Consider the following 20,350-nt stretch of genomic DNA (forward strand, 5'->3'; position numbering starts at 1 on the left):
TTCATTGTTCTGCACGGATATGCCCATCACTTTAAAAATTATTAGAATCATACAGAAAATGGAGCTCTTTTATTCTGCTGAACTTGGATTCCAAGCATAAGAATAAAATCAAAGGAACACTGGGGGGCGGGGGGACATTTGTCAAAAAACGATACAGGTCACAAATCAGGGACATGAACTGAAATAAAAGTCACAGTTCTGTTTTTATCTAATCATCCATATTTCTAATCACAAGGGTTTTTTTTTTAATTAAGGGAAAGATGATGGACACTTCAATCATTACATCTTGTGGAGAAACTTGTCATTGCCACGTACAAGTTGCCCATGCACTTGGTCCCCCCACATCGTGTCTACGCCTGATCCTGATCTGAAACTGAGCAGTGGGCAAAAGTGGTCTCGGATCTTTTCATCCTGTGGCCCCCAGGTCCTCCAGATCACCTTTCCTCACACCAGCGCTCTTAGACTTCCAACCCCTCTTCCCTCTATTCTGTCCTGAAGTCACAGCAGGCCTCACTGTCCCCGCCCTCTGTTTCCCAGGTTAGCGTATAGGTCCTTGGTCTCCACTTTGAGATGTAGGCACCTTCTCTGGTTTTACTTTAGTGAGTGAAGTTTCATCTCTTGTGATGTTACCTTGACTACTTCTTCCCAGGGAATTTTCTTCTGAAAATGATGTCTTCCTGGAGTCCTCAGTATTGACCTCCATTTTCCTTGAATTTAATTCTAGAAATGGAAAATTGAGGGGGGGGGGGGGGGGGAACACCTCTGAGATTGAAAGCTTTGTCTTAGAGTGAAAGTAGTGTTATTGTAAAAGCTTCCAGGGACAGAAATATAAGATGGGGACATTGTCACCAGCAAATGTATGAGGTAGGAGGCAAGGCCTGGTCTCTGGGGCAGGCAGAATGGATGAGAACCGACCGGCAGGGCAAGAGGAGGCCTCTATCTCCTGCACCCATCTGTCATAGCCTCTAAAATCCCAGTGTGAGCCATTCACTCCTCTGGAGTGAGCGACTCATTGCTCTCTGAGCATCCTCTAGTTAGATGGTAGGTCTAGGAGCATTGAACCTTAAGCTGTGAGATGCAGATACTTCTCACTTTTCCTTTCCATTTGTTTTTCCTCTTGTCAAACACCATGTATTCAGTTAACCAAGGGTCATCACTGTGCTCGCTCAATATTTCATACACACTGATCTAATTTAATTACAATCTGCACAGTGAAAGACACGGGGAAACTGAGCAGGGCAACCATCTGTGGTGTGCTCTTTGGGGAAAAGATCCTCCCCGATTTGTAGTTGACTGATTTCTGGGATGTCAATGGTTCTTACCCCAGAGTCTCAGACTCAGCTCTCAGCTGAAGACTCCGCAGAACTCTCTGGGAACTCCAGCCACTGTGCCCTCCCTGGACCCCAGCTCTGTCTTTTCAATTTGTGGGGACTGCTAGGCCTACTTGGGCTCTAGAAAACTGTCCCTGGCAGTACCCAGAAGCCACCACAGGGCCCATCTCATTTGTTTCCTCTCTCTGAGGGATTCCTTTGCATCGCTCCTGGTGTCCAATGTCTGAAAACTGTTGCTTCATATGTTTTTCAGACTTTTCAGGCAGGAAGGTGTCTGGGTCTTTTTACCCCAAAGTTATTAGAAGTGGAAGTCTTCCCTTGTGACCCCACTTTGATCACTTATTAAGTTCTTACATATAATAACATCTATTTCTGGTCCATTAAGCTGACTTCCAAACACCCGTACCATACTGTTTTAATTTTCGAGACTCGGTCAGAATATGTTACTTATCTTAAAGGATTAGTAACACCCCTCCCAGCCCCATTACCTCCTTCCTTCAAAAGAATTTATTTCTCTAGATGAGCCTCGGAATAGTTGTGTAAAGTTCTCCCCAACCCAACACTCAAAGTCCCTGACAAGTTTTTGGTCACAGTCCATAAAACTTAAACATTCATTTCAGAAAAATTGGCAGCTTTACAATGTCAATCTTTCTATCTAAAAACATGACACATTTCTCTATTTGTCAGATCTCCAGGTCACACAATTAAGGTTATTGTTGCTTTCTTGGATTTAATTTCCTTGTATGTTTTCTAATTAATAAAGTTAGTTTATTTAGGTTAATATGTTAGACTAATAAATATAATTGACTTTGTGTCTATTTACTCAAATAGTTTTTCAGGTTTTTATGGGTGGGAGGTTCTAGATATGCTATCATATCATCTGTAAATAATACATTTTCTATAACTCCGTGTATATATTTTTATTGCTTGATATCTCAAATTAACCTGAGTTTTCAAATTAACGATATATAACAACAGAGACAGTGAGAATCCTTGTTCAGGTCATGCTCGAAATAGAAATTCTAACTATTTAATAAATAGCAAACAAACACTGAAGCTGAGCATTTTAGAATTTGGGATTTTTACTTAATTGAAATGAACACGAGACTCACTTGTTAATATTTTTGGAAGAGTGACATCCACATTTTCTTTACTCTTCGATCTCTCCACCCTTTTCAGTGCTTGCTGGATTTGCCAATGTTTTGGAGACAATTTCAGCAGAAAAAGCCCATATTTAATGTACTCTCTAAGGAGGAATTCTGTTTTTGATATTTCGCTACTCAAAGGAAACAAAGACATGATTAAATATATGTGTGTGAAAGCATGTTCAATTTTTTTTAAAAAGGTTTTACAAAATTCATTCTCTTATATGTATTAACAAAAATCCTAAGTATGGCCCTAAAAATATGGGCATCAATAAGATATAAGAAGAAATAACCTGTAGGGAATCTGTTTGAATAAAATATGCCCCAGGATATGCACAGGTTGGGTAGATTGATGATAGTTTGGTTCAACTTATTTATTTCTGAGGGAAATATGGTATTAAGGTAGAAACTAGCAATCAATGAGCACCTACTATGTACTGGGCAATAGGCAAGAAACACTGCAGATCCAATTTCGTCCTCAATAGGGCACTTTCAAGTATGTATTACCATTCCCATCTTTTGGAAGTTACCTGTCTGGTAAATGGCAGAGCCGGCACTCAAACTAGACCGAAAGCCTTTCCCCAGCCTCACACGGCTTTCCCATAATCATGTTTCAAAGTGGGCCCAAAGGGAGTGTCATGTTTAAAATACCGACGGAGGCCCTCATGAAAGCGAGCTCCACCATCATCCCTCAGAGCCTTCCTTACTCAGTTCACACACACACGCTTCAATGCCCTGATCAATATTGCTCCTGTATCAATATCTTCAGCCTCAGTACTTCTTTCTGTCAGAGCCTTCCTGAAGCCCTGGTGTGTGAGTGATAGTCAAGAGTCAAACCTGGACGTTTTCTTCCATGGTCAAGTGTATCTCACTTGATTTATGTTAAATATCTGAAGAAGCTCACAGATCACCAGTCACAAGATGCTGGGAGCCCCTCATCGCACCACCTCTTTCTCTTTAAACTGAAATCCTCCCAGGTGTGCTGCTAAGAACAGGGTTAAAATGGTTAGAACTGCAAAAGCTTCAGAACCAGTCCCCTTTCCCTCTGTGAACAGATTTCCAGCCCTCGCTGCAGTGGAGGACTACGGTGGCCGTAGAGAGAGAAGGGGGAGATGGGTAGCAGGGGCCTGTGACCCTGGCGCTGTTACCAGCCTGGTTGGCATTACCTTCTGCACCTTGCTGAGATGATGCAACTGGAAAACAATCAGCAGGTTCTTTCCAGAAAGGCTGTCTGGAGGGTTTAACTGGGTGGCCATTGTGCAGAAATCACAGTACTTTATTCAAACACAGGAGCTGCTACTCTAGTTCTATACGTAGATGGATTCTCCTGATTCCTTTATGGAGGGAAGGAGGGAAGGGAACTCTCCATCTTCAGCTAGGCTCCTTACAAAACAAAGGCTGCTGCAGCCAGAATGTGTTTGAAACATATGTTTTGTCGGTAACAACTGGTTTCAAAGAAACTGCCCACCAGTCCATTTGCTGTGTTTTAGACGAGCTCCTGTCTTTCTCCTAAAAATGTCGAAGATCTAAGTCTAAACCTAGGACTTGGTTTTAGAGCAGAACTAAACATCCCCAAAAAGAAAAAACTTTTAGCATGCTTCGATGCCAAGACCACAGAGTCTCCTGGGCCACTGAAATTGCTGTCCAACAATGGTGACAGCAGGAAGCCTCTTTAGATATTTAAAATGAGATCAAGCGAGAGATACACTTGACCATAGAGGAAAACATCCAGGTTGGAAAAAAAATAAGAGTGGCAGGTGGTACCATAATTTAATCTCAACTCCTCCTCCTGTATTTTTGTCATTATAGATCCTGGTTTTTAATATCAATGCTAGGCTCATCTAAGTGTGAGGATAAATATAATAAAAACGGTGCTGATTATAATGGTAAGATAATTGTAAAATGAATCCCCCTTGCAGAGATGTTAAGATGTGGGACGGAAAAGGACAGTTTGAAAGTAATTTGCTTACTCCCAACACGGGCTTCCTTCTTTTCAACTAATTTCTTGGCTTCTCTATTAAGAAGTTAGAGAAACTTTTCAGCTCGAGACCACTGTGCTGTCCTGATATCCAGTCGGAGATGTTCCTCCATCAACAGATCACTCATTTTAAAAACGTGGTGATGCGTATGAAATCATGACCTGACAAGGATTATTCCCACTTGGGTCCTGCTAAGCACGAGCAGGACGGAATGGGGTGAGGACACTCGGTAAGAGAAGGCTGGCGTTCGGGCCTCACCTTTTCACTGCCTGCACCTCCATGTTCGCTTTCTTGAGCTCAGCTGTCATTTGGAGTTTGTTGATGGTTTCTTGCGCTGCGCTGAAAAGTAACAGATTTGTTAGTTTTGCATTGAGCTGTGTTCCTACAAAGAAGGAAGAGGGAGGCAAAAAGCGATGTGGCTGGCATGAGAAAACGCACATTTTCAGGGCGTCTACGGATCTCTGGTCATTTTCGCGGAGGAACTCTTCGAAGGCCACGGCATCCTCCTGGAGCTTTGTTTCTGCTTTGAGGATCTGCTGCTCCTTCGTTGTCATGTGTTTGTCAAACCTGGTAATTGTATTCCTCTTGGTGGACACAGCATACTGGGAATATTGGAAACAGAAGTGCATCGGGAGCATTAGTCCACATTTCTAGCGCATTTCAACAGTCTCATGATATAGGGGCAAATGGCTTGCATTGTAAGTGGGCATTTGTTATTACAAAAAAATGGGATGCCCAAATCGGGGGGGGGGGGGGTAGGGAGGCCAGGGGTGGCCTTTATTTCATGAAGGAATTTTATTTGGGAGGTCATTAGAAGGGAGATTCATTCTTCTCTCGCACTTTTATGAAGAGGCTCAATATTGTTCCACAATGGCTGGGCCCCACTAATAAAAAATAGCTACATATTACTCCAAAGAGCAGGTCCTCCTGGTGTTCCCCACAGCGTCCCCCCAGTACTTTCTAGCCTTGGAAACCTGGGCTGCCTGCAGCCTCACAGGCTCCTCGCACAGGAAGTGCCACAGGAGAAGCAGGCGCAGGCCCTGTGTCGGCGAGGCTCTGCTCCCAGCCAGCCCAAGGAGGGCTGTCTGTGCTCAGCCCCAAAGAGCCCCATTTAGATCCCCAAATCCAATTTTGACATCAAGCTTCTATTTTTTCTAGTACAGAGTATAAGAATCCACTTAGGTTTTTAATGCCACGCATGGAAAATAAACTATAAATAAATGAAGCCACATACATTACAATATAAACGAATTAAAACTATGTAAATAAGATAATTTTAAAGCAACACAACCAATCATTAGATACTCCAAGTTTATAACAAAAACATGTTTTCATGTATTACTTCATTCACCAAGTATTGAGTGATTGCTGTGTGCCAGGGCTGTTTCAAGGGGTGTTACTAGAGCAATGAACAAAATAAACAAAATTGCTTTTATGGGGTATACATTCTAGTAAGGGGTGGGGAGGAACCTATTAAAGGGGTTAAGGAGTCCAGTGGGTAAGGGCAGGGGTTGCCATTATGTATAGCCAAGGAAAGCCTCCCTGATACGGTGAAAATTAAAGAAGAGACTGGACGGAAGTAGGAGCAAATCATGCAGATCTCTGAGGAAGGAATGTTCCTCCCAGAAGGAAGAGCCTCTGTGCAAAGCCCTGAAGCAACAGCATGGTTGATGTGTCCCAGGAACAGCAAGGAGGCCAGTATGTCTGGAGCAGGTGGAGCAAAAGGGAGTGGTAGGAACGAGATAAGAGGGAGAGAGCTGGACGCCAGATAAGTCACTAATGGTCTTCAGCAGAGGAGAGGCGTGGGTGAGAATAGACTTCTAATGCTGTGTGGAGAACAGACACTGGAAAGCAAAGGTGGAAGCAGGGGAACAGTGTTCAGAAGTTATAAGACTTCATGCGCGACATATTGGTGACGTGGTCTACAGCAGCAGCAGTGGTGGTCATGAGAAGTAGTGTGATTATGGATATATTCAGAAAAAATATTTAGAAGTATATTTGGATGTGGGTTGTAAGGAGGTGGAGTTGAGGATAATGCCAATATTTTGGGCCTAAGCAACCGGAACAATGGAATTGCTGTTTGCTGAGACAGGGAGCACTGCATGAGATGCAGACCTTCAAGGGTAGTGAAGGGTATAGCAGGGGCCACACTTTAGAAATGTGAAGTCTGAGCTGCCTGTTGAGCCTCTAAGTGGAGATATTAAGAACTACAGTTGCATTTGTGAGCATGGAGTGTTCAGGGAAGAGAGGCAGGCTAGAGAAATAATTGGAAATTGTTAGTATGGGAGTGGAATTTAAAGCCATGGGCCTGGAGGAGGGTAGATGGAGCATAACGGGAGTGAGCCCTGGGGCATGCTAGCATTTGGAGATCAAGGAGAAGAGGAACCAGTAAAGAAAACTATAAAGGAGTGAGTAGCTAGTGACCTGGAAGAATCTAGAGACAGCTGGTCCTGGAAACCAGCTAAAGAAAGTGTTTCAAGAGAAAGTGGTCCCATGGGCCAGCTGCTGCTGAGAGAGAAGGAAGACTGTGATGTGAGGAACGATGAGAACCGAAGCCTGATTGACGTGGGTTCAGGAGAGGAGAGGAAGGGCAATAGGTCGGGGCATGTAATGGACAAACAAAACGTCAAGGTGAAAATCTGGCAATGCTACGCAAGAAGCCTTCTATTTGGCTAATGGGACAAAAAACATTTGTATTACCTCGAGCAGAAACCTGCCTCGCTGGTCACTAATGAATTCATGGAGAGTCCTTTTTGTGTCTGCACCTTTAAAGAAAATGGAAATTGACTTAGGTTTTAGTTCAGCTATTGTAATTCAATTATTGCATACAATCTGTATCTGGACTTAAAAGCTAATTTAATAAGAGTAACTACCATTTATTTTGGGTCCATGATATTCCAGGAATTTTATTAGATACTTTAAATCATCAGTTTATTTAATCCTAACAATAACCCCAATAAGGCACTAGCCCCCTCTTGTATGTGAGATCCTGAAGCTCAGAGAGGTCAAAATGCTTGTCCAAGGTTAATCAGCTGAGGGGGACCTGATTATTTTAAACAAGAATGTCCAAGTATCTTGTCTGTGTAATCAGCAGAAACTGACAACCTGATTTCCACTGCTGACGGAGCCCAGGTGGCCTTGGGTAATACCAAACAATTTTACTATTTCCTTTTTAAGGGTCTACCCTACCTCATTTACCCTTCAGTGACCAGTAACCCCTCTGTTAATCACCAATGATGCTGAATAGGGTCGTCTGCAATGTCACACCTCCTAGCAGTCTCAAAGCTATTAGAGTGGCAAGGACTTTTGAAGTTGGCCATTTTGTGCAGAGCTCTTTCTAAAACATATCATGTGTCATTTAAACTGCTCTTGATGACTTAGGGTTCACACGCAACAGAAGTGAACTGTTAACATGAGACACAAGACTGAACCTGGGGACCCACCCTATCAGTGGCCTGGTCGCTGACATCACTGTGTCACTTATCACTTGCTGCTTTTCCATACAATAGTGCTTCTTCATGCTTCCTTTTTTAATTTAAAAATTTGAATAAGGCCCTAGCTGGTTTTGCTCAGTGGTTACAGCATCAGCCCATAGACTGAAGGCTCCCAGGTTCGATTCCAGCCAAGGGCACCTACCTCGGTTGCAGGCTCAATTCCCAGGCCCAGTCGGGGCTAGTGTGGTGACACATAGATGTCTGTCTGTCTGTTTGTCTGTCTCTGTCTCTCTCTGTCTCTCTGTCTCTCTCTCTCTCTCTCCCCCCTCCACTCTCTCTGAAAAGCAACAAAAAAAAATATCCTCGGGTGAGGATTGGAAAAAAAAAAATTTGAATAAGATTTATTTTGGAGGAAGATTTTATCAGTCCATCGTCCTAGAATTAATCACTTTAAGCTCGTAAGCTTCAAACTGCTTTCTGTCTCATTTGTAGGCACTTCTTGATCTGATAAGCAGGAAATGGCCATGGCATTTTGATTCTCAGACTGGCCTTTCATAGAGCAATAATTAATAGCATGTAGCATTTTATCATGTTGCCTCCACCAGTCATTAAAACAGGTTATGTTTTTGCAACAAGAGGCAAACTATTTAATTCTTATTAGCTTCCTAATTCTGGATATATGAGTTGTGTGGCCCAGACAATCAAGGCTGCTCTTTAGAAAGACTTCTCTTAAATCCAGTGAAAACTGAATTTAAATAGCCAGAGCCATTCCCTTTAATACTACGTGATTTTGGCAGTGACTTTCTTCCTTAGAGCCATGAAAATGAGTGACAGGCTCTTCTTGGAAAAGCCCGCTTTCTTATTTAAAATAGATTTTTCTCCCAACTCTCAACCCCCATTTATAGCCCCTCACCACCATATTAGGAGACAGCACACTTTGTTTCTGACCTGCAGAAAACCACCAAATCTGATATAATAGTAAATATTCAAACCATGTTTTTAAACAGTCACTTAGACTTACCTTCTGTTAACCTGAGAATAAGTGCGGGATTGAACCCATACTTGTCAAATGAGGCACCACCCGTGTCAGAGGGAAACGCTATTTGGCTCAGGTGTGAACGACTCTTCATTCGAGATGAAAATGTAGACTTTTGGTAGACTTTCCTGCTGCGGTTCAAAAATTTTTCCTGCCCAAGTGGGAAAGTTTAAAAGAATTTGCAACATGCCAAAATAATATTGTCTTAACATAGCGGTCATATATAACAATATCATTTGCAACAAGTCCTTTTCTCACTACTAGTCAATACACTGACCGAGCAACCTCAGGTTCTTATCTCTGAAGAACCGTGATTAGTTTCCAGTTCCTTCTCCTACAAAGTGAGCACAAATGTAAAGACACTCAACCTTTACTATAAACATGCACGTGACAAATACAAAACTGGAAGATATTGCTCTGGTTTTATCGTCACAATCTTGTGTTACCCCAAATGCAGAGTCTTGAAAATTCCACTGATTTGAAAGGAATGATTCTGTGGAATCGAAAACTTGACCTTGCCCTAGACAGTTTTTCCCAGTGGTTAGAGCGTCGGCCCTCGGACCTGACCGAAGGGTCTTGGGTTGGATTCCGTTCAAGGGCATGTACCTCGGTTGCAGGTTTGGGAGGTAACCAATCGATGTGTCTGTTTCATATTGATGTCTCTCTCTCTCTCTCTCTCATCTCACCCTTCCACTCTCTCTGAAAAGCAATGGGAAAAATATCCTCAGGTGAAGATTAGAAAAATAAAATTTTGACCTCTCCAGTAGACATAAAAAATAGCCTCCTGATTTCATGAATCTTTTACCTCCCCAGTAGACACAAAAAAATAGCTCCCAGATTTCGTGAATCTTTTCTCAATTTAATTTTGGATACTTTTAATCAAACTATAAAACACGTGCATAAAACCATCACCCTGTGGATGGGTCTGTCACTGAGTACTCCTGGATTTTTCCTCACCTTTTAAAATCCCGTAATCACCCATCTAAGGGTAAGCAAAGGGAACCTAGTGAAATCTGAGCCATGTGATGCATGAGATTAACTGTAAGGCACCCAGAGAGTGAGCCTCATCACTGATGTAGCTTCATACCACAGAATTCCAAATGACACCCCTCCTCCACTTTCATTTCCCGCCCAGTACACACGGATACAGTCTCTTACCTGCATCTGCCCAGTAGCTTTTCACTTATTCTTAACAATCCTGTCCCTGTTTATCTCCTCAGTGTAGTCTTTGTGCACACCCCCCCCACACACACACTTGCACACACACCCCCACACCCGCACACACACTTGCACACCCCCGACACACCCACACACATACCCACACACACCTGCACACACACCCCCACCCCCACTCACCTCTCCCTCTTCTTGCCAACAACCACCTGCTGTAGATTTCCTTTATATGCCTCCATTACTATATCTCAACAGCTCTAAGGTGCCACTTACTGTAAGATGCAGTATTACTTTATGTACTGCCAGGTAGGTATGACATCCCGCCTACATAAGCTGGATCTCAATTTCAGGACTGAGGAATTGTGAAAAAATGTGGCCATTAAAATCAATGAAATAAGGGTATACTGCACTTGTCAGGGTGGATTGTAACGATGTGTCTGTCTTCCCCCAGTAGGGGGTGATCTTTAGGTCCCTACCACAGGCTGGATGCTGTTTTGGCCTGTGCGTGCGCACACATGCGCACATGTGCACCATCTCCCCCAGCACAGGGGGTGGTGCACACACTGACATCTGACACCAGCCTTACCCCAGCAAAGTTCATAAAAGTGATGGATAAGAGGCTACGATTCTAACATTAATTGGGACTAAGATTTTAATAAAAACTTACCCGTTTCTTTGCTGCGATTTCACTTTCTTTGAAAAGAAAGAGATCTCTGAAAAAGATCTTATACGGCTTCTCCTTTTTGCTTGGTTCATTGTTTACTTTATCTGTTAAGAAGAAAAAGAAAGAAGGAAAAACTTGTGTCATCCCTCCTCTGTTGACCAGCTGACCAGGCTCCCACCGGCCAGGAGCGAGTGAGTGGGATGGGTGGGTCTCTGAGGAGGAAGCAGCCAGCCTTCCCTTCCCAACTAGACGTGGGGCCTGGCCTGGGGAGCAGGAGCCACAGCTCATCTGTCTGTTTTCCATGCCAATGCGCACAGTGCTTAGTGACTCAGGGGGAATGAGTCTATATTTCTTGTGGGGGGCCTATTACAGGGTAATGGGATTGTATTTTGAGATATTAACATGTTGATTCTTCGCACCCGCCTCCAAATATACCCACCACTGCACTTACAACACCATTTCCACCACAATAGACACACCCAACACTCTTAGGGAGATCCTCAGTCTAGACCAGTGAGTCTTTTAAAAAGTCAAAGATAATAACAAGTGTTGGCAAGGATGCGGAGGACTTGGACCCTCATACACTGCTGGTGGAAATGCAAAATAGGGCAGCCACTTTGGAAAAGTATGGCAGTTCCTCAAAAGGTTGAACACAGAGCTGCCATATGATCTAACCATCCCACTCCTAGCTATATACCCAAGAGATACGAAAACATTTGTCCACACAAAAACGTGTACATGAATGTTTTTCAATAGTTAATTTTGCTTAGATACCTCCCAGTTCCTGACAAAGAAATATAAATCCTTTAATAAAATAGAGATTGTTCAATACATACTATTCTACTGTTCTGAATGTCGTGTGTGTTGTTGTTTAGTTAGTAATATAGTTAGGAGTTCTTTTTACATCAACATTTATATATTTATCTCATAAAAAAAGAATAGCTATCTAGCATTCCATTCCTTGGATGTATTATACTTTCTATAACCAATCCCATATCAATGGACATTATAGTTGATCCCAGTCTTTTGCTATCATAAACAATGCTGCGATGACTATTTTTGTACACATCTTTAATCACTTGTGCAACCATATCTGTAAAATAAATTGTCGACATGGCCCTATTTTAGGAAAATTGGTTTCTGGTGCTTGCCATGACTAAGGCCACCTTAAGAAGCAAGTTGCTCTCAGATAGCCTATCACCTGAAAGGAATGTTCTTACATAGGTCAGTAGGCCCATTAAGTTGTTTAGTGCTTTGGAATATGCACCTCTCAACAAGCACGAGTCACTTGGCTACAAACGACTTGTTATTCCTAGAGGGACATATATCAAACCCCCATCCCCTTTAGGGTACAGAGGTCCACTTTCTTGCTGATGCCCAAGACTCTCTTCTGTCCATAAGTTCCCTTAATAAACTTTAATTTTGGAGTTGTCAGCCTCTTTTTTTGATCTTGGCCTGTCTTCCTTGGGAGATCGACTTCAATATGCCTCGGGAAATTTTCCCAACACTCTATTTAAATGCTTTTCAAATAATTTGGTGGTCCCCTGGTACCCATTTTCCCATCTTCTATAGGAATAGAGTCTTTCATTCTAGCTTGGCACATGGGCACCCAGAGTAGAGACTGTATTTTTCAGCCTCCCTTGGAGCTGCGTGTAGCCATATGTCTAAGTTCTGGGCAAGGGGATGTCAGAAGTGGTGAATGCAACTTCTAGGAAGTGTCCTAAAAGAGAGGGGCATGCTCCTCCCCTCCCCCTTTCTCCTTGCTGTCAGGAATATGGATAGGTGTGATCATTGGTACAGAAGCAGCCACCTAGGATCAACAACATAGGCCAACAACAGCTAGAAGCAGCCCAGGCCTCCATGAGCCTCCATGTGACTCCTGAATGCTTATGTCCAAACTTTGTTATCTAAGAGAAAAGCAAACTTCTATCACGTTTAAACTCTGTTGTTTCCATATTTCCTACCAGTTGCAGCCAAATCTTTTCATTCTAAATACAGATAGGGCCAAGTTTCCTTCAAGGAGAATTCCTATAGAGTGCCTGTTACTCATAACAAACTCTTGGTGTTATTCAATTTTTAAATCTTTGTCAAATTTATAAGTGAAAAAAACATTATTATTGTATACTGATAAATACTAGTTCCTTGAGTACTCGTAAAGAAGCAGAAAGAGCTCTTGAGGAAACAAGATGGCGGAGCAGATAACAGCGGCACTGCCGCCTCCCGCAACCACATCAACGTTACAACTAAAACACAGAACCACCATCACTCAGAGCCTCCTGAGATCTGGCTGCACAGAAGCCCCACAACCAGGGACCTGAAGCAGCACCGAGACCGGGAGGAGGGGCGGAGACGCGGGCGGATCGGGGCTGGATCAGAAACGCGGCCGCGGGCCCACACCCCCTGCCGCGGGGTAAACCCGGGAGGGAATCTCGGGCAGAGGTTTCCCGGAGGAGGGAGGAGGGAGGGGTCCCAGCCCCACAGCAGCCCCCAGCCCAGGGCTCCAGGGCCGGGAAGAGATGTCCCCACACCTTGGGGCTGTGAAACCAGCGGGGACTGTCCCTGAGGGTCGCGGAGGCTGCGGGAGCCCCAGCAGGTCCTCCTAAGGGCCCGGCACGGACTCACTCGGACGCTCCCGCTGAGCCCAGCACCGGGCAGCAGCCTGAAAGGACCCGGGACACTCGGGGAGGAACTAACCTGCTGAAATTGGGGAGAGAGGTGGAGGCGCTGCTTTCTCCCAGGCAGAAGGGCTGGCGGAGGCCATTGCTCCTTTGGCGAGTCCTCCCCGCACACAGCGGCAGGCAGGCGCCATATTTGAGTCGCCAGCACCTGACTCACGCCTTTGGCCCCGCCCCGTGATTCCCGGAGGCCCCGCCCCTCCCCACCTGCAGCTCATCCGGGCCATTTCCAGGGGCTTTTCTATGCAAGTGGCCTCTCAAGCCTTATGCTGAGGACTTTCCTAAAATCTCTCAAACAAGCAGCAGCAGGCCCCATAGGGCTTGATAAGTGGCCCAGGCCTGGCACTAGTGGCAGCTGCACTGGCTCATAGCTTGGCCTCTCCTGGGCTCCTCCAAGCCCAGCACAAGTAGCAGCCAACTACGGTTTGCTGTGTAGCTCATGCTGGGTGGCCCTGGGCAAGGCACTGGCAGAGGCTGACTTTGCACCTCCTGGGAGGCCCCAGAAACAGTGCACCTGGTGGTCAGACTCGACCACACTGGATTACAACCCTACCACATCCACAAGTGACACACTCAAGGGGTGAACTTGCTGAACACCCAAGCTCCACTGAAGTAAATATTGCTCCATAGGGGTGTCTCTAGCACAGCAGCTCTTTGGCTGTAGTTGCAACTGGTCCTCACAGCCAATTGGCCTGGGGGTCAATTCCTCCCAGTAACGCCAACAGCAACCAAGGCTCAACTAAAACAGGACAGTGCACACAGCCCACACAGGGGAGCACCTAGAAGGCCCAGCTCAGGTGACTGGGGAGGCTGAACCACTGGATCCTACAGGACACCTACTACACAAAGCCACTCTACAAATTCCAAGAGACATAGCAGCTCTACCTAGTACATAGAAACAAACACCTGGAAGCAGCCAAAATGTGGAGGCAAAAAAACATGCCACAAAGGAAAGAACAGAAGAAATATCTAGAAAAGGAACCAAATGAAATAGACCCAAGCAAGCTACTAGATACAGAGTTCAGAATTTTGTTTATAAGGATGCTCAAGCATATTAGTAAGAGTATTACGAAAACAACTGAGAAAATCGATGACCAATTTGAAATGAAGCCTACACGAACTGAAGTGAAGAATAATTTACAGGGAATCAACAGTAGAGTAGAGGACACTGAGAATCAAATCAGCAATTTGGAACATGAGGAAGCAAAAAACACCCAACCAGAAGAGCAAAAAGAAAAAGAATCCAGAAATATGAAGATAGTATAAGGAGCCTCTGGGACAACTTTAAGAGATCCAACATTCATATTATTGGGGTGCCATAAGGAGAGGAAGGAGAGCAAGAAATTGAAAACCTATTTGAAAAAATGACAGAAAACTTCCCCTACCTGGGGAAAGAAATAGACTTACAAGTCCAGGAAGCACAGAGTGTCCCAAACAAGAGGAACCCAAAGAGGCCCACACCAAGACACATCATAATTAAAATGCCAAATGTTAAAGACAGAGAATCTTAAAAGCAGTTAGTTACCTACAAGGGAGCACCCATATGACTGTCAGCTGATTTCTCAACAGAAACTTTGCAGGCCAGAAGGGAGTGGCAAGAAATATTCAAAGTGATAAAAAACATGGAACTACAACCCAGATTGCTCTACCCAGCAAAGCTATCATTTAGAACTGAAAGTCAGATAAAGAGCTTCACAGATAAGAAAAAGCTAAAGGAGTTCATCAACCACCAGACCAGCACTACAGGAAAAGTTGAAGGGTCTTCTTTAAGAAGAAGCTAACGAACAAAAGAATCTGATGAACTAAATAGATCCAGAGCCATTGACGCATGCAACAGATGATCATATTTTAGAGGAAAGAGGGAAGGGGGGGTGGAAGGTGGGAAGAGATTAACCAAAGAAGTTACATGCATATATGCATAACCTATGGACATAGTCAATAACAGGGTGAAGGCCTGGGGAGGGGGTGGGAGTGAGGTAGAGGGGGTCAAATGGGGGGGAAAGAAGGGACACCTGTAATACTTTCAATAATAAAGATTAAAAAAAGTAGAAAGATAGGGATAGAAAGGTTGGTGAAGGAAAGGAGATGATAGGTTTTCATAAAATGTAGTTATTCATGTCAGTTATTATGACAAATAATTGAGTTAGTGGTTTTATGTCTGAAAGACTGTCAATCTTGCTAAATACAGGAGTTTAATGCCCCTTGATTTAAAGATTTTTCATTAGAGAATTGAAAGGTAGAAGAGAACTTTCTCAGCAGGTAGTTTGTAAGTTCTTTACTAGAGACCATGTGCGATGCTTCCTGTGTAGCATCCCCCCTTTCTTACTTTCCCAGCCTGCTATGGAGACTAACCGTACTAGGCACAAAGCAAGAATTCATGGATTGATTTCTTCCTCACCTCCAGTAGCCAGTGGTACGGGCAAAATTTTTGATGACATTTTGTCTCCTGGGCCTGTCCAAGGAAAAGAAAAAATATTTTTAAAATTCTGTAATCTTTGCATGAAGTCACTAAATTCAATTGCTGGTAACTCCCAAACAGGTATTATAGCTTCTTTTAAAATCCTCACCTGAGGATATGTTTTTATTAATTTTTAGAGAAAGAGGAAGGGAGAGAGAGGGAAACATCGATCAGTTGCCTCCTGTACTCACCCCAACCTGAGATCGAACCTGAAACCTAGGTATGTGCCCTGACCAGAAATCAAACCTACAACCTTTTTGGTGCACGGGACCATGCTCCAACCAACCAAGCCACTCAGCCAGGGCAGCTTTATTGCTTTTAAAAGTAGTGCACAGCTCAACTGGTATGGTTCAGTGGTTGAGCACTGACTTATGATCCAGGAGATCGAGGTTTGATTCCAGGTCAGGACACATGCCCGGGTTGCAGGCTCGATCCTCAGCATGGGCATGCAAAAGGCAGCGATCAATGACTCTCTCTCATCATTGATGTTTCTCTCTCCCTCCCTCTTCCTTCCTCTCTCTGAAATCAATAAAAACATATTTTAAAAAAATAAAAGTAGTGCACACACAAACTCTTTGACCCAGCAATTCCACTTCTAGGAACTTATTCCAAGAAAATAATCAAGTCAGTGGGCAAAAAAGTATGTACAATAATGTTTATTGCAGTCTTGTTTAATAAATCGGGAGTTGATTATAAATTTCTACGGTATACACATAAAATGGATTGCCATGTGGCCCCTTAAAATGATGCTGTTGACACTACTCTTGTTTGCTACATAAGTAAAAACCAAAATATTTCAAAAAGATAGGAATAGTGCAGATAAAAAAAAACATGCCAAATCAGAGAGGTGTTTGCAAAATTGTTCACCAAACATTAACAGCAGTGATCTCTGATTTGGAGCAATCTCCTTTCATTTTCATCAGGTTTGGGGTTACGGTTAGTTGAGTGAGACACTCACCTTAGCTACAAAATTTAAGGAAATGCCCCAAAAAACTGTTATCACAAATAACATGTTAATGCAATTTTTTAAAAATTCAAAACTAATGCAGGAAAAAAGTAAAGATAAACAAAATATCAACATTTTAAATATAGATAGGACCTGACTTTGCACTTACATGATCCTGAGTATGAGCATCTCACCTGCCATACCCTGTCCCAGCCCACAGAGCTTATCTTTATTTAAAATTTTGATATTTTGCTCATCATGGATTTTTTTGCATTAATTTTTATTTTTTAAAATAGTGAATGAAAATATCTGATTATTGTGTTTTTGTTCCCCCCTGAAATTTTGCATGCAAGTGCCTCACTTGCCTCACCCTGGTCTTTATCTTGAATTTTTATAACTTTTTGTGTCGTTCAAATTTTGTGTCGTTCAAATGAGCTTATGTGATTTTTACAATTAATATAATAACAACGGTATTTTCATTGTTGGGGGAGGAGGGAAAGGGATATTCAGGAGTTTATATAAATGGGAAAAATGGGACAAAACATCCCATTTCAGGCGGCTTATTTAAATTTATGCCTTAGTAATCTCAAAGGGCCACACTTAAGAGCTAAGTGTCCCAGAGGCACTGTAGCAGATGATTAAGGACACAGACTCTCTGCCCAGCAGCCTCGGCCTATGAACCAGGTCACGAGAAACCCTGCATTAAAGTTCTTGAACCTGGGTCATTTGAGAGGAATCTACCAGCAATGTCAGTGCAAATTTGGGAAATCCGACCCACCTTAGTGCAGATTCTTAGCATTCCAAGCTTCGTGGGAGTGGAGAAAGAGGAGTGGGGTTTTATGATGCCCGACCCTAAAGTCCTAGACCAACTCTACATCAGATGAACTATAATAATAGCTACCCAGATATTATTCAAAGAAGTTTGTGTTTAATTTTCTCAACAACTCCACAAAGGCAATGAAAATGGATTTCCAGATTCTTTCCTACGAGGTAAAGAACTTGATCTCACATATGCAAATGGAGATTGAGGCAATTCTCTCACACCCAAGGCCTTTCCATTTTTTCCCACCTCCTTCCCTCCCACTTGGGCAAATACTGGGAGAAAGGGCTGTGAACTGTGCCCTCTTTCTAGACCAGAGCTAGCACTTTTCTGTTTACCAGAGAGCCAGGAGCCACTAGGTCCTTGGCCTGCCCAATGACTGCCTTCTGTGATGAGGTCAGGGGCAGAGCACAGTGATGAGGAAATTACCTTCAGCTTGACCTTTAAGGCCCCACTGGCGTCAAGCTCGCTATTTTGTGTGGACTTTTCTGTTGACATTTCTGACTGCCCCTTTTGCAAGCTGAAAAAGTAACTGGAGGTCAAGTGGAAGGAAGATTGGGGAATGGAGTCAGATGATGTGAAAAGTACTCGAGTACTCTGAGCTAAGAAGTACTATAGGGATGTTGGTTATTCTAAGGAAAAATGGTATCCCTACCTCTCTATAAACATTTAACAGTGACCAGGGAGGAGGGCGGTGCACTCATCCTTCCCGCTTCTGCAAGCCTCTCCTTTGCAGGGGCCTTTCACGCAATGCTATTTAGCTGGACTGTAATTGTATTCCCTCGGTTCACCCACAGGTATAAATCCCCATTTTTAAAAAGTACAACTTTTTTTAGATTTGCCAAGAAATGCGAGCTTTTTTTTTTTTTTTTTTAAAGTATGTTTTTATTGATTTGCGAGAGAGAGGAAGGGACTGGCGGGAGAAAGAGAAACATGTGTGGGCTGCCTCCTGCACTCCTCCTACAGGGGATGGAGTCAGAAGCCCTGACCAGGAATCTAACTGGCCATCTCTGGGTGCACAGAAAGATGTTCAACCAACTGAATCACACCAGCCAGGGCAAGAACTTGTAAGCTTTAAGTACATGGTACATTCTGTGAAGTCGGGAGGGAACCTAGTACTTTTGAAATCTAATCTTTAACTTAATTGGCCAACAAGACAAAGGGCAGGATTAAAATAAACTAATAGTAATAATAATAATATTAATAACTATAACTTATTTAGAGATAGGCACTGGGCTAAGTGATTTACATTTCATCTTATTTAAAGCTCAAACAACTCCATAAAGTAAAAACAATTATCCCCATGATATGAATGAAAAAACTAAGGGTCAGAGAAATTAATTTCCCAAGGTCAAATAGCTTATAAGTAACAGAAATGTGATTAAGACAAGTTTATAGAACCCCAAAGTCTTCTATTTTCCTATAATTTCCCTCCATCCTTTATAATTGCATAAATCTGCAAATATACTTAAATTGCAAAATGTTATATTCAAGTCTTCAGCAGAAATTTTATAATATAAAATGTTTAATATTTTTCTATGAATTAGTGATTTTTTTGTTTCTATTATCCACTATTTCTGCTCTTCTCTATTTCTCTCTATGTATTATAGCTTTCTTTTAAAGACTTGTGTGTAGATACATCTGTTTGTGATTGTGTGTCTGAGATATTATGAATAATCTATGGATTTTGTTTTCTTTTGGGGCCTCTTTTACTCATATTGCCTACTGAATTATTTTCCAATATTTTTCTTTGCTCTCTTTTCTACTTGACTGGTCTCTCTCTTTTATGGACACAATCTGAAGCTAAAGTATATTCTTATTTATTGTGCTTTCTGTTCTTTGTTTTTAAATGGCTTTAAAATGACACTAACTTGGCTTACTTTTATATGTTACGGTTTTACAGGCCTTAAGCCTGCGTTTCTGGTATGTTACTGTATCCATAAAGTGCCTTCCTTTTGATTGCGGTCTGTGCTGGGCAGGGAAGGTGCCCTCCCTGTCTTTGTTCCGCAGGCCTAACACAAAGCTTTCCCTAAACGAATATACACTAAACAAAGTAATGAAGACGCTCAAAACCAAAACCCGGGCCTGTTCCCACAGCAGCTGACAGGCGGGAAGAGCTGTGGGTGAGAATTACGGCCCATCTTCCTTAAACTGATTCTGTCTCCAGCCTTGGATGCAAATTGAGGGAAGGCGGGACCGGGCGCAGCCGGGGCTGGGGGACGCGGAGCTGAAACCAGCTTTACCTCGACGCGTTTGGATCCAGGAGCCGTTTCAGCCAGTCCTTCCAGGGAGGCGTCCGGGGAAGGCGGGCGGAGGCGCCAATCGATTCTCCGGTCTCGGCTCTACCCTCCCCCACCCCGGTCCCCCTTCATCTCGGAGACCGTCTGGAGGGGATCCCAGGGCGGAGCTGGCCAACCGAAAAGTGCGCGGCACCCGCCCCCCGCCTCGCGGCCGCGCGCCCCCCGCAGCCGCTGCCCCGCGCGCCGCGCCCCCGCCCCGCGGTCCTGCCGCCGGCGCCCTCCGCCCCGGGCTGCCCGCCTTCGCCCTCTCCCTGGGCTCTGTCCCGGGTTCCCGCACTTGCCTCTACCAGGTTTCTCCCCACTTTACGCGCTCCGGGCGCCCTCGCCCACGGGGACCCCCTTCCACCCGGCCACGTGGTCGGCGCAGCCCACCTTTCTCTCTCCCGGGG

General features: G+C 43.7%; 1 protein-coding gene across 1 annotated transcript in view; it reads right to left on the minus strand.

The window, feature by feature from the left end:
* Positions 1-20,066, minus strand: part of CCDC38 (coiled-coil domain containing 38) — a 36,412-nt gene extending 16,346 nt beyond the window's left edge. The window contains exons 1-9 of the mRNA XM_016221823.2: positions 19,905-20,066; positions 15,836-15,889; positions 10,766-10,866; positions 8,911-9,076; positions 7,156-7,220; positions 4,894-5,057; positions 4,714-4,794; positions 2,444-2,607; positions 631-720 (exon numbers count right to left, since the gene is read on the minus strand). Coding sequence (XP_016077309.1) covers positions 631-720; positions 2,444-2,607; positions 4,714-4,794; positions 4,894-5,057; positions 7,156-7,220; positions 8,911-9,076; positions 10,766-10,866; positions 15,836-15,875 — 871 coding nt within the window. The 5' untranslated portion in view covers positions 15,876-15,889; positions 19,905-20,066. The remainder of the gene's footprint in view (positions 1-630; positions 721-2,443; positions 2,608-4,713; positions 4,795-4,893; positions 5,058-7,155; positions 7,221-8,910; positions 9,077-10,765; positions 10,867-15,835; positions 15,890-19,904) is intronic.
* Positions 20,067-20,350: the final 284 nt, after the last annotated feature.

The sequence above is a fragment of the Miniopterus natalensis genome, chromosome 2 (assembly GCF_054644295.1).
Source record: "Miniopterus natalensis isolate mMinNat1 chromosome 2, mMinNat1.hap1, whole genome shotgun sequence".
In the NCBI taxonomy this organism is placed as follows: Eukaryota; Metazoa; Chordata; class Mammalia; order Chiroptera; family Miniopteridae; genus Miniopterus; species Miniopterus natalensis.